This window comes from Musa acuminata, chromosome BXJ1-11, assembly GCF_036884655.1.
Source record: "Musa acuminata AAA Group cultivar baxijiao chromosome BXJ1-11, Cavendish_Baxijiao_AAA, whole genome shotgun sequence".
Taxonomy (NCBI): Eukaryota; Viridiplantae; Streptophyta; class Magnoliopsida; order Zingiberales; family Musaceae; genus Musa; species Musa acuminata.
In genome coordinates, this window is record NC_088337.1 from 27,497,501 (window position 1) to 27,511,062 (window position 13,562).

General features: G+C 39.4%; 1 protein-coding gene across 5 annotated transcripts; it reads left to right on the top strand.

Moving 5' to 3' along the window:
- Positions 1–8,971: 8,971 nt before the first annotated feature.
- LOC103971738 (two-component response regulator-like APRR2) lies at positions 8,972–13,349 on the top strand. Of its 5 annotated transcripts, none has more exons than XM_009385842.3 (13): positions 8,972–9,308; positions 9,411–9,471; positions 9,677–9,879; positions 9,989–10,068; positions 10,150–10,216; positions 10,450–10,496; positions 10,643–10,720; positions 10,808–11,380; positions 11,470–11,610; positions 12,130–12,399; positions 12,570–12,635; positions 12,719–12,796; positions 12,895–13,349. In XM_009385842.3, the coding sequence occupies exons 3-13, from the start codon at positions 9,750–9,752 to the stop codon at positions 13,072–13,074; spliced, it is 1,710 nt and encodes a 569-aa protein (XP_009384117.2). In that variant the 5' UTR covers positions 8,972–9,308; positions 9,411–9,471; positions 9,677–9,749; the 3' UTR covers positions 13,075–13,349. The 5 variants fall into 5 exon arrangements, with proteins under 5 accessions (XP_009384117.2, XP_064946491.1, XP_009384119.2 ...); XM_065090419.1 differs by having other exon boundaries at positions 8,972–9,304; XM_009385844.3 differs by lacking the exon at positions 9,411–9,471 and having other exon boundaries at positions 8,972–9,304.
- Positions 13,350–13,562: the final 213 nt, after the last annotated feature.

A 13,562-nucleotide genomic window follows, 5' to 3' on the forward strand; every position in this document is an offset into this window, starting at 1 on the left:
AATTTTGTTTAATATGAGGCGCACACAGAATATCATCGAGTGTAAAAATTATGGTAGGTGAATTAAGCATTATGGAACTAGTATAAGTAATAGAGATTCCTTTACCATCACCGATGATGATATCGTCATTTCTACTATAGTTGTTGTGGATGGATAAGTGATGATATGGTGAGATGCTCTAGAGTCCACAATCCAATTATGATGAGTAGTATTCAGAGTAGTCATGAGATTTGCCTGAGGCCAATGTGATTGAACAGAAAGTTTGGGTCGAGATTGATAGACCTTTGCGGAGTGACCAATTTTATCACACAGTTGGCTGATAATTCTTTGTTGGTTTGTGTGGTCAGGGCGCCAAGACTAACGATGATTGAAGTAGCTACATTGGTAGTTGTGATTGTTAAATGAGGAGTTTAGCTCTGTGTTTGCTGGTTTGGTTATGCAATATTAAGCAAACCTACATATCTTTGTTTAGTAGTTCCTATGGTTGGGGATCTGGGTAGTGAAGAATGTGAAGAGTATTGCTACGTGGAACTCCGGCAGCACAAGTGCTTCGTTAGTGAGGATCACTATTGTACTTTGCTTAGCAATGACACAGTGATGAGTAGAAAGGGAATAAAGAGTTTGCGGCACTCAAGATGGCTCGATATGATGTTTAAGAGGCTAAACAGTGAGGAGGGAGTGTTGGGGATGGAGGAGCAAGGAAAATTAGAATACTACGATACGAGTAAAAAGAATCCTTTCGACTCAAAAAAACTGATATAGTATTAGAAAATAGGAGGTTTGATAAGAACACTTACAAGATACCAAATGCATACAGACTCTCTCTATCTCTTGCTTCATGAACTACGGTCCTATTTATAGGACCTAGTGACAACCACCCTATAACTACTAGATTGAGATAGTTATTGAAATCACCCTATAACTACTAGATCATGATTGAGGTGGTTATTGAAATCATCATGTAACCACTAGATCATGATAACTATCTAGATAGATAACTATGAATCAAATCTCAACACTCTCCCTTAATTCATAGTTGCATACACCAATTTGCGACATAAAATAAACATGCTTTCGAACTGGAAGCGATTTGGTGAGGATATCCACAACTTGTTCATCCATTCCATAATACTTTATTGTTATGGCTCCACTTGTCTAAAGTACTCTTTCGATCATCTAAAGCTCTTGCACAATCATTATCAGTGAAACCAAATAATTTATATTTAAATTTTATTTTGAATACCCATTTTAACTGAATAGGTTTCTTTTCTTTCGGTAGATCCATTAGCTCCCAAGTTTCATTTTTCTCAATTGACTTGATTTCCTCTTTCATTGCTTTTCTCCATTCCTCTTTTTTAACTGCTTCCTCAAAAGTTGTTGGATCTGAAATAAACAAAGCAAATGTTGAGTTATAAATTTCTGTTAATGATATGAAATTTCTTGGAGGGGTTTCATATGAGGAATCTGAATTTGAACTGCTATTGGGTGAGGTTGACGATGAACTTGTTGGAGCAGGATCTGTCACTTGATTCTGCGGAGTGTCTAGTTCTACTGGAATGTGCATTTGTGTTCCACCTTTATTTGTCTCCCAATTCCAACTTGCCCTTTCATCAAACATAACGTTTCTATTAATAATAATTTTGCCACTAACAGGATTATATAATCGATATACTTTCGATTGTAAAGAATAACAAATTAAAATGTATTTTTTAGATTTTTCATCAGGCTTGTGATGATTTTGTAAATTCACCAAAGCATAAGCAATATAATAAAAAATTCTTAGATGTCTAACACTTGGTTTCATACCATACCAAGCCTCAAAAGGAGTTCGATTCATAACAATCTTTGTTGGTGAAATATTCAATAAATAAACTGTTGTTGCAATTGCTTCTGTCCAAAATTGATTTGGAAGATGTTTTTCTTTAAGCAAATTTCTTACCATTTCAACGACAATCCGATTCTTACGTTCAACTACATCATTTTGCTTCGGTGTATATGGTGCTGTCAATTCTCTATGAATACCATTTTCTTCATAAAAAAAATTAAACTAATTAGATAAAAATTCACCACCTCTATCTGTCTGAAGTGTCTTTATATATCTACCACTTTGCCTTTCTACAAGTGCCTTAAATTTTCGAAAATTATCAAATGTTTCAGATTTCAATTTCAAAAAATATATCCAATTTATGTGACTATAATCATCCATAAACAATAAAAAATATTGACTTCCACCAAATGATTTTGTATTCGTAGGTCCACATAAGTCAGCATGAATTAATTCAAGACAATTAGATGCTCTCCATGCTTTTCCAATAGGAAATGATTTTTTACTTTGTTTGCTATAAATACATCATTCACATACATCAAGTGTATTAATCTTGGGCAATCCGAAAACCATTCCTTTTTGACTTAACAACCTTAAACCTTTAATGTTAAGGTGTCCATGTCTTAAATACCATAAACTAGACTCATTCTTTTGAGTTGTGATAAGCACATGCTTTTCAATATTTGACACATCAAGTGGAAACATCTTGTTTTGTGTCATGCAAACATTTACTATAATCAAACCAGAATTTTTATCTCTAATAATGCATGAACCATCATCAAATATTACTGAATATCCATCATCTACTAATTGTCCAACACTCAACAAGTTATGTGATAAAGTAGGAACAAAGAAAACATTATCAAGGTATTTTACCTCCCCTTGATTTTTTGTCTTCACCTCAATTGTTCATTTCCTTTCCACTTGGATTTGCTTGCTATCTCTAAGTCTAACTTTCAACTTGTGATTTTCATCAATATCTTTAAATATTAATTTTATGCCTAACATATGATTAGAACATCCACTATCCAGAAACCAAATATCATTTGAGATATCATGAACTTGTGAATGAGTCATAAACAACTTACTATTTTCTTTATTTTTCTCCACATAGCTTACTTGCTTTTCTCTTTTCTAGCAATCTGCCTTCTGTGATCTGTGATCAAACTTTTTACAATAGTGGCATTGAATTCCACTCTTGTAATTTCTTTGATTCTAATTTGATTGCCTTTGTTCATCATGCCCATCAAAGTGTCCTCTTTCTCTTCCATTTCCTCTATCACGAAATCCTCTTCCTATTGATTTTTTGTCTTCTTTTGAAGTAGAAGACTCCTCCTTAACTTGAAATATTTTTTCTTTACTTTTTTCAAGTGACCTGTTCAACCTTACTTCATGTGCTTGCAAGGAACCCATTAGTTCATCAAATGAATATGTAGATAAATCTTTTGATTCCTCAATTGCGGCAACAATCAAATTTCGGAGTTAAACTTCTCAAAACTTTTGCAATAATTATATGATCAGGAAGATTTTATTTGACTAACAATTTCAGTTACTCGAGAAAGAAAATCTTGCACCGATTCAATCGCTTTTCATGAACAAAATTTCAAACTCACGACGAAGGGTTTGAAGTTTTACCGTAATCACCCTTGATGAGCTTTGAAATTCATTTTGAAGTATCAACCAAGCTTGCTTTGAGGTTGTCACTGCTACAATTCTTGAGAAGATCGTCTCATGTACAGCTTGTTGAATAAAGAACAATGTCTTTGAGTCTTCTTTCTATTCTCCCTCAGCCTAATTTCGTCATATGGATCTACATATCCATTCTCTATTTAAGTCCCAAAGATCTTAAGACTTGAATAGAGTCTTCATCTTGATATTCCAAAATTCATAGCTTTTGCCCGAGAAGATAGGGATAAGAGGTTGAGACATGGAATTATCATTGAAAGTCAAAATGCCCAGTTTAGATTGAAACTAGGCTATGATACTACAAATGTTGGGGATGGAGGAGTAAGGAAAAAACAGAATACTATGATATGAGTAAAAAGAATTGATATGTTGTGACAATGATGGGTATGGGATGTGTTGTCGTTGTGCTGGGTAGGGAAATGTTTTTGCTCCGTTGGTGATCTATCAGTTCTTGAAGTCGGTCACCATGAATTGCATCTCTCTATCAAGCAGTCAGGAAGAGGGAAAACGAGCAGATCACTGAAGTCATGCAAAGGTTATCGCCATATCCGCTAATGATGGTCGAAGCATCATGGTTGATGGTGCATGGCGAATAGCAAATAAGATTTTCTCAAACTATACGAGAAAATCTATTACTCTGTTGAGGAAAATCCTCTAATCTGTTGAGGAAAATCCTCTATCCTGTATAAATAGGAAAGGGATATGTAAATATAATAAAGAGCTTTATCAATAATTCTTTTTGTCTTCTATTCTTTCTAACAGCTGCAGCACTGGGACGGTGTGCACCGTTGGAGAGAAGATGCAATGTATTGTAGTTGCCGGAGGAGCTAATGAAGAAGGGAAGCCTCGTATGTGGATCAGACGACGGCGAGAAGAGAGCGTCGTCCACAACACTCGCACTTGGACTCTCACAGGGAGTGGTTGCATTGTTGCTTAAGTGTTGCACGAGTGGTGGCAGAGTGCAGTCCTGGCAGCAAAGAACACAGCAAAGAGGTAAGTGTTGCTCTAAGGCAAAGGCTTTGATACCATATAGAATGAAGTGCAAAAGCAAAAGCACACGGCAATTAGTTTGATACATTGTCTATTTATACATGTCAAAAGAGAGAATTTTTTTCAACTAAGCAATGAGATTTTCTCAAATCTGATCTGCTATCATAATTGTAATTAGATCACAAACAATCTTATCTTAACAATATATTAACAATAGTAATATCAAATAAAGATAAAGTATACATAGGGCACTATCAATGTGATGTACCAAAACATTGTGATAAGTATTGCACATGATCGATTGACTTGCTAAATCATCCTGTTATGAAAATACTGACTAATTTAGTTAATAAAAATTTTGATAATTCATCGTAAGATATTAGACTCAAATTCTTAATTCATCACTTGTCCTATGAAAGAAAAAAAAAAAAAACACACAAGCTGAGTCCCAAGTCAACTTTTGTATTTGTCGCTTGGCACCACATAGGACCACATCAATGATTACTTTTTGTTCCTCTTCTTTCGATCTTCATCGCATATATTAATATCTTGACAACAAAATTTATCGGAAAATTTCCATTGTTATTTGGATCGTGCTGTTCAATGCTTAGCCACAAGTTCAGGAGAACAAGAGATGCAAACTGAGGTTTGTAAACCTTTCGGAACTCGCACCTTTCGTACCCTTCCTTCCATCTAACAAATTGGCTTCATGTCCGCGCCCATTAATTGCTGGTCGTAATCAAAGGAAGCTTCATCTTTTATCTTCATCTTTTATCTCTCTCAGGTGGGATTCAACATTGATGCATATGAAGTCCCACCGGTGCCCGGTCATGGTTGTCACATCATCACGACATGGCACCGCGTCATGGCCAGCGATGTATTTATTTGGCATATATCCTATTATTAAAAACTATTTAAGCTCAAATCAATAGACAAAACATGCTTTGGTAGTAATTAATGCTTCTAACCATCATTAATAATCACTTAACATTTTATTAAAAATAATCTCATTTTAATAAAAAAAAATCATTCGAATAAGTAGAGTATCAATCAATACACACAGTCTTATCTCTCAGAAAAAAAGAAGAAGATTTGATTAACTTGATCACAAGTGAATAATTTTAGTATGATGCCAAAGCTTGAGCTCTTTGCATAAATAGTTATTCCACCAATGTGAGAAATCATAATATGAATGCAGGGAAGTTTTATTAATTTACAAACAGTAAATGACTGGTAACAAAAGAGAGTAAGGAAAACGAGGAAGACAAGAAGAACAATGGCATCCATTGGTATTAGAATTGAGCATGGAGCACAAGAATGAGGTGACAATTCACCAAAATGCACCATCTACCTTTCTTTTGAGGTTTTGATTCCAAAGAAGAGGCTCCTTCATTCAATTACCAGTGCCAATTTTTCTGAGACCAAAGAATTCAACAACTACTACACATCCTCAGTTTGCTGGTTTTTGACGCGACCGCATGCACATCACAGGAACTCTGTCATCCATCAGCATTCATCTTTTCCTCGGCACCAACTCTCGTCCGCTGGTTTAATGTTTCCAGACGCCGCCACGGTGATGTTGCCAGAAGTAGTCCGGAAGAGAACTTCTCGTCAACCATTTGTCCTCTCTCTAGAAAAAAAAAACATGATAGGATTTCACTTTTCAGAGAGAGAGAGAGAGAGAGAGAGAGAGAGAGAGAGAGAGAGAGAGAGAGGAGCTGATTTCAGGATCAAACTCGTGGCCTTCATGCAATGCAATGGATTCATGGACGTGGGAAGTGTGTGTTTATGGCTGTGGAAAGGCAGCAAGGAAGCCTTGCTCAACCCGTGAGGTAGGAGATAAACCCCAAACCCAAACGCAGCGTTTATTACGACTGCTGGTGGTGTCACCATCCCCACCTCAAATGTGTGTTGCTTCCGATCCAAATCCATGACTTTGGTGGATCAGAAAAACGATGATCAGCTGCTGTTTCCATCAGAGCTATAAGATCAGACTTTACGTATGTGGCTGCTAATAGATGGAACCGTTTTCCATCTTATGCATCGAACTACACAGTCCTTTTCTCAACAAAGCATAGCCTTATGTTTCCAATGTCTTCTGATTTCCGCTAATCAATAATTCTCTTCGGCCAAAACCAAAAGCAAAAACAAAAAGGATCGAATCGGCAGCAGTGGGTGAAAACTTGAAGTCAAGTCTCGTGACTCCATCGACAAGCTGACGGCGTCGCAAGTGCCGATACGATGTTGAGCCCGCGGGACCCACCACCCTCGGTTGTCGGCGTGGCACACTACGCACCACGCGTTCGTTGACCCATCACTGGAGCAAAGGACAGATCCAATTCCTAAGATGACACGAAACAAGTCATAAATTTGAGAAAATATCCTTAAAATGATTTCTTGGTATATATATATATATATATATATATATATATATATATATATATATATTTGATCCTTTTCCTAACAATATATGTTAGTATATACCGATAGTGTAAATATCAAAGAGGAAGTATTCAACGAAGAAAATTACACATAAGTAAATGAGTGTCTAATTCTTTTTTCAGTTCCAATATGCTATCTAAGCGAAACATTACAACAAAATATATCTTTTCCGACGGTTTATAGTTGTATGTCCCTATATTTAGAGGCAACAGATGCCATGGGGATACCATATAACTATAGTTTTAGCAGTAAAAATTTGTCTTAGTAACCGTAGCGATAGATGAATTATTTGTAGATAAAAACCACAGCCACACATGAAGTTTTCTTATGAAAAATAACTGTGGTAAAAGATGGCAAAAAATATTTAAATATCGTATTGAAAATTTTACCTATGATTAGGTAAAAAAATAAAAAAAAAACTATTGATTGGGAAAATAATAACGCTGCCAACTCACGTCACCTGGACTGAAAAAGCCCCATAAGCAAAGACACGAGCAACTCATGCAAAAAGTCTACTAGCCTCATTTAGTTTCAACTCCTAAAAAAATGCCAATAAGACTTGATAGGGAATGCAATGGCACAACCATTGTTTTGTTGAATCACCCAATTGTGGGTCGTCAATTGGAATCAACACTCATCGCCCCCTCACGCGATCGCCAACCAGAACACAATCCTCGGAGAAGTTGTATGAGTTGACCATCAGTATATGACGATCGAACCCATCCTCTCAACTTCCCCTTAATCGTATTGTCGATCGCCAGCGATTTGTTGCCCTCGATCGTGATTTCTAAAGGGGTCGCATACTTAATCACATTGAGCATTATCTTTTAACGATGTAGCCTGACTCTTAGGGCACCTGACATCAATCCTCATCCCTTGTCCATTTTAGGTATGTCCCTACCCTAACAAACGACGTGCCTTCAATTGTCCTTTTCTAACGTAAACGACAAAAAGATGTTTTCACTAACCGTCGATATAAATGAATCTTTGATACGAAAAGTTAAAGGAGGAACGAGCAGCCAGCCATCCTCTACCGACAAATCAAGTATAAAAGCTAGCCCCCAAAATCAAACGGGGCAAGCATACTCAACCTAAACTCTCTTGAGCTCTACTAAACCCTCTCCACTAGTATTTTACTATGTACCGATACATAGTAAAATACTAATCTATATGAGTCAGATTTGATCTGTATAATACTGCAATATTTAGTTGATGGAGCTGTATAATACTGCAATATTTAGTTGATGGAGCAGTACGTACCCAATCATGCTTAAAAAATGATTTCATTGCTTGTCACTAATCGATACAAATGGCATGATCTGTCATCGGTCATAAGTTAGATTTATCGGTAAGCCAAATCTAATCCAACTGAGAGCGAATGTTTTGCCACAGCTTTTTGGCTTCTCCTATCAACCCACAAGCTTTTTTTGGTGTGCGCCACAGCAACGCACTGGTGCTCTCTCTTGTCTGTCTCTCTCTCTCTCTTTCTCTCTCTTGCTACTAATGTTTGGCCTCTCCTATCAACCCGAGATTCTTTTGCGTGAGTTTTTGGGTGTGGCACAGCAACACAGTGGTCCTCTCTCTCTCTCTCTCTCTTCACGGTGGTAGTGGTTAGGCCAATAATGGCTAACTTTAAGTCTCAATCTAGAGAATGAATTAGATCGAAGAGAAAAATAGAACAAAAAGATGTAGCAGACAAAGGACCGAGTGTTCACTGTTCCTCCCATGTTACTTGTATTTTTCATTGTTTTTTGGGGGGTCAATTTTGCATGATAAAGTTGTTTCCGTAGGTGACACATTGCCACCAAAACATTTCATTCACCATGCAAAGTGCATCAAATCTTAAAAGGTGTATAACTCTGTATAGCTGATGACAGTGAACTCCGTACAGAACAAGGAGACATTAATGCGTCACATTTGCATCGAAACATGTCACTTCTTCTGATGGCTTTGGAATCAAATGTTGCACCACCTTGTCTTTCTTTCTTTCTTCTTGTGATTTAGATGGTTTTCTCTGACATTAAAGACTTACCGATGCACAGCTCTAAAACCTGTGGCTCAAATCGACCGACAGCAACCTCTCGGAGACATGCATTCATCGCCAGCACACGCGCTGTGCTTCTCAAGGCAGGCAGAAAAGCTGAGGAAGAAAAGTCAGAGAGAGAGTGGTTGTATCTCTTGAATCTAGATCTCGGCTCCGAAGGATAGGAGGAGAAAGAAGACCGACCGACTTGCTCCCGTCCTTCCTCTGTGCGGCCTTTCTGTTGTACCATCCCTCCATGCATAAAGAGACCCATTGAATCCTGCACGGTTAGCTTCCTGTACTGAGCGACAGTAGAGATGCTTTGATCTGTTGCAAGGGTTGGTACTGATGCCCCTAACCCGACCTGTGAATCTGTCTACCTTTCAGCTTCCATATATGGCAGGAGTAATCTATCCTTTTGTTGTTGCTTTGGTTCTTTGTCAGATTCGGACTTGGCCAATCTTGTTTTCCCTCAAAAGGGCTTTGGATACTGACACGGATCCAAGTAGGAATAATTGTGTTTCTAAATACATGCACATGGATTCTTCTACTAGTTAAGGGAATTTTGATCTGTCTGTCTTAGGACGAGCAGTTCATCCTTGCTCTAATAGCATCAGTTGATTTGCTCCTCCACCTCTTTGCTTGCTCTGTTCACTTCAGTGTCTTGTGTTTGGCTGAGGGTCTCAGTCCTTTTAACTCTTGGAGCATAGGTTAAGCTCTACGATTGTGGTCCGGAGCAATAACAGAGGTGTGGCCTTGAGGAACAATGATGTGAAGGCCGCCATGGTTGGTGCCACTGATGATTTTGTTGTATGGAAGGATTTCCCCAAGCGGCTCAAGATTCTGCTCCTCCAGAAAGATGAGGCCTCCGCCGCCGAAACGAAATCTAAACTCGAGGAAATGGACTATTTGGGTACTTGTTGCGGCTTCTGATAAGCTGCTGTGTTTGTAATCTCACATGTAATCTTGGATGCATTGTGCTGTTGTGTGATGAATCTGAGCATGTTTCAGTTGCTGTGCAGTGTCTTTGTATCATAGTGAAGAAGACGCACTGGAAGCAATCTCGAAGGACGCTGAGAGCTTTCATGTTTCTATTGTGGAGGTAATACATTAATTTGAACTGCTCTCAACACAAATTTCACAACCAAAGATAAATAGGCTTCATAAGATCCAACTTTTGCAGGTGACGGCAAGCGATTCCTGTGGCACTTTCAGGTTTCTTGAGATGGCTCAGGACATTCCTACCATCGGTTAGTGCAGCTATAAACACTTCTGGTTGCTGCTTTATGCCGAACAAAATGCATCTTGTTCTTTCTAATTTACTAAATGCACTGTTAAATTAGCTGCAATTAGATTCTGATCATATCACACATTCAAGTGAAGCTCCCTTCTATATTTAATTCAATTACAAATTTGAAACTCTTAAGAAAGGAGCTGTGCCACATTAACAATTAGGAATTCAGTGATGTGTTTTCTGTTGCAGTTATCTCGGATGAACACTGCCTGAGCACCATGATGAAATGCATAGCGGTGAGTTCATCATATTTCGTGGATCGTATGTTTGTGACCTCATTTGTTCTTGTGCAGTGCCGTGATGAACTTTCAAATCATCCTGACATATCTGAACATGTATGTAATAGTTGAGTTTCTTATTCGGTCCGCTCTATAATTTGCAGCTTGGTGCAGCAGAGTTTCTTCAGAAGCCACTCTCCGAAGACAAACTCAGGAACATATGGCAACATGTGGTTCATAAGGTGCCTTTGCATCTCATTTTGAATCTACAATTAACAACATCGGTTATAGACGATAACAAATTCTCTGAATTGATTATTCCTGAACAGGCCCTCAACGCAGGAGGCAGTGTGTTGTCGAAATCGTTGAAGCCCATCAAAGATACCGTAGTTTCTATGCTCCGAATCCAGTCAGAAACATCAGAGCACAAAATTGAAGAGAAAGTAACAGAGATTGATGGCAAACATGGTTGTGAAAAGACCATGGCAAATGACAGGTTATCAGCACCTTCAACTCCGCAACTGGAACGAGGAAGGTTCCCGCCAGACCGAGAGTTCCAGGATGTGACATGCTGCTCGGTTGCTAAAAAATTGTTACAACCAAGGAAGTCTAGTAGCTCGGCGTCAAAATCAGTCGAAAACACTTGTGATAATTCAATCAGTGTTGCTAACACTGTGGATGCCTTACCTTCCAAAGCCCAACATATTGCAGCCGAAGAAGAGGTTAATTCAGTAGATGGTTCCAAAACTGATGAGTGCAGCTCTGTTAAAGCAGGATCTCTACCTTCCAACTTGCATAGCGTAGAGAATATAGAATCTCATGCGGACGATGTACAGAAGAAAAAATCGGTTCTCGATTATTCTTATTTAAATGGTGGCAGAAACAACAGAAAGAAAACAAAGGTACCAAATTGATAAGTTTTTGCAGCTTGGTCATCAGAACTTTAAACAACTGGACATGATTATAGTGTTTAAACTTCTCGGTATTGTAGGTGGACTGGACTCCAGAACTTCACAGACGGTTTGTTCAGGCCGTAGAGCAGCTGGGAATAGAGCAGGCAATTCCTTCCAAGATCCTAGAACTGATGAAGGTGGAGGGTCTTACAAGGCATAATGTTGCTAGCCACTTGCAGGTTCACACGAAACATTTGCCTATTTTGTGATCGTCGTTCTTTCCTCTTTTTTGTTTCAGAAAAGACCACCATATTCATTTCCTTGAGTCTGTGTCTTTAATGTTTGCTAGATAGAAATATGACCATTCCCGGGGCACAGATTATTGCACGAACTTAAGGATCATAGCCATACTGTCATTGTGCTTTCTCATAAATCAGACTGTAAATGACTTAGGATTTGTATAGATCAAATCGATTTAATGGCAATCAACACTAAAAGCAAGTGGTTTTTCAAATTTGTGTATCTAAATGAATAATTTACGATATCAAACTTTGAAGACTGTAATACTTGTGAAGGAATCAGCTTACATATTTGAAGGCATCTTAATCTTGCAGAATCTTGTGCCAGTTACGGTACATTGCTATGTCAAGCATTCAAAAGACATGACCTCAAATTCGATATGGCTGGCCTCTTCTTCCTTTCATACTTTTCGCACATCGATAACCGGCTCTATGCTAACAATGATTGAATTCTTGCAGAAGTATCGGATGCATAGAAGACACATTCTGCCGAAAGACCAAGATAGGAGATGGCAACCACACAGAGACACCACTGCAAGGGGTTGCATATCGCGCCCGATCTTGGCATACCCTCCGTATCATCCCAACTGTGGTGCTCCAACAAATCAGATTTATCCTGTTTGGGGTCATCCAAATTACCGCAGCCATGGTGTTCAAATGTGGGGGCATGCTGGTTATGCGGCATGGCATCCACCTCCACAAAGTTGGCCCTGGAAGACCTATCCACTGGTAAATGATATAGCGACCCAACCATCACATTCTCTTCTATCTTCCATTACCACAGATCGAGTCGTCTATCATCATGGCTTTGATTTCCTGGTGTAAGATATTCTTATGTGTGTCTTCGATAACCTTCATCTGCATGGCACTGAGAGGCGTGGTGTGTTGCCTCGTTTCAGGTTCGTGCTGATGCATGGGGATGTCCTGTTGTCACCCAATACGGCCAGTATCGGATGTCTTCACCGGTGAGCGTGCACTTTGATTGAAGTATCTAACATGGATTTTGCAGTTCCATTGTTCTTGAACTTTTGAGATTGCACGAGTGCAGAGGTCTCCGATGAGCAGTGACTTCGACATGAATGGAGATAGAAACGAGATGTTCAGAGAATCCTATGACCTCCATCAGGTAAAAGCACACGACCGACCGTTTCGAGTTTCACCGTCTCCTCTGCATTCATCGACACATCAGAGGGATGGAAATCAAGTCTGTCTTTGAAATGGCAGGTGGAGATGATCGACCAATTGGTGAAGGAGACGATGAGCAAGCCGTGGCTGCCCCTCCCCCTCGGCCTCAAGTCACCATCCACCGACGTGGTGCTGGCCGAGCTCAACCGGCAGGGCATCTGCACCGTGCCCCCCGCCACCAACGCCGCCTCTCCTGATCCCAACGACTTCTGCGGGTGACACAGCCGCGCGGGGTGTGGTGGTGGGCTCGGCCGACTCTGTGGCTCGCACCGCCGATACGTGGCCGATCACCTCGCGAGGGCAGTACGCGGTTGTCGATGAAAATAAAGGGGCTGCTGCTGATGCTGTCGCTGCACGAGGAAGACATGGTTACCGGTGGATTTGTCCTCTTGCTTGTTGCCGTGGGCTGTCCTTTTCGTCTCTCCTTCCGAGAACTATGTTGTATCTGCGTCAGCTTTCTGCTATTAATGCAGCACCGTAAGGATGGATGTCAATGGCTGCAGCAATGATGACCGTATTAAATGGAATGGATTTAGAAATAATTTCCACAATTAAGAAAAATAAAAAGAGGTGGCGCTTTTGTGGCAAATGACATGATAAATATCATGCTAAGACCACAATATACATCACAGCAAGATGACAGTGAAACATCGATACAGGCATAATCAAATGACTCGTCCATAAATGGCAGTGCAGCAACACCGCTC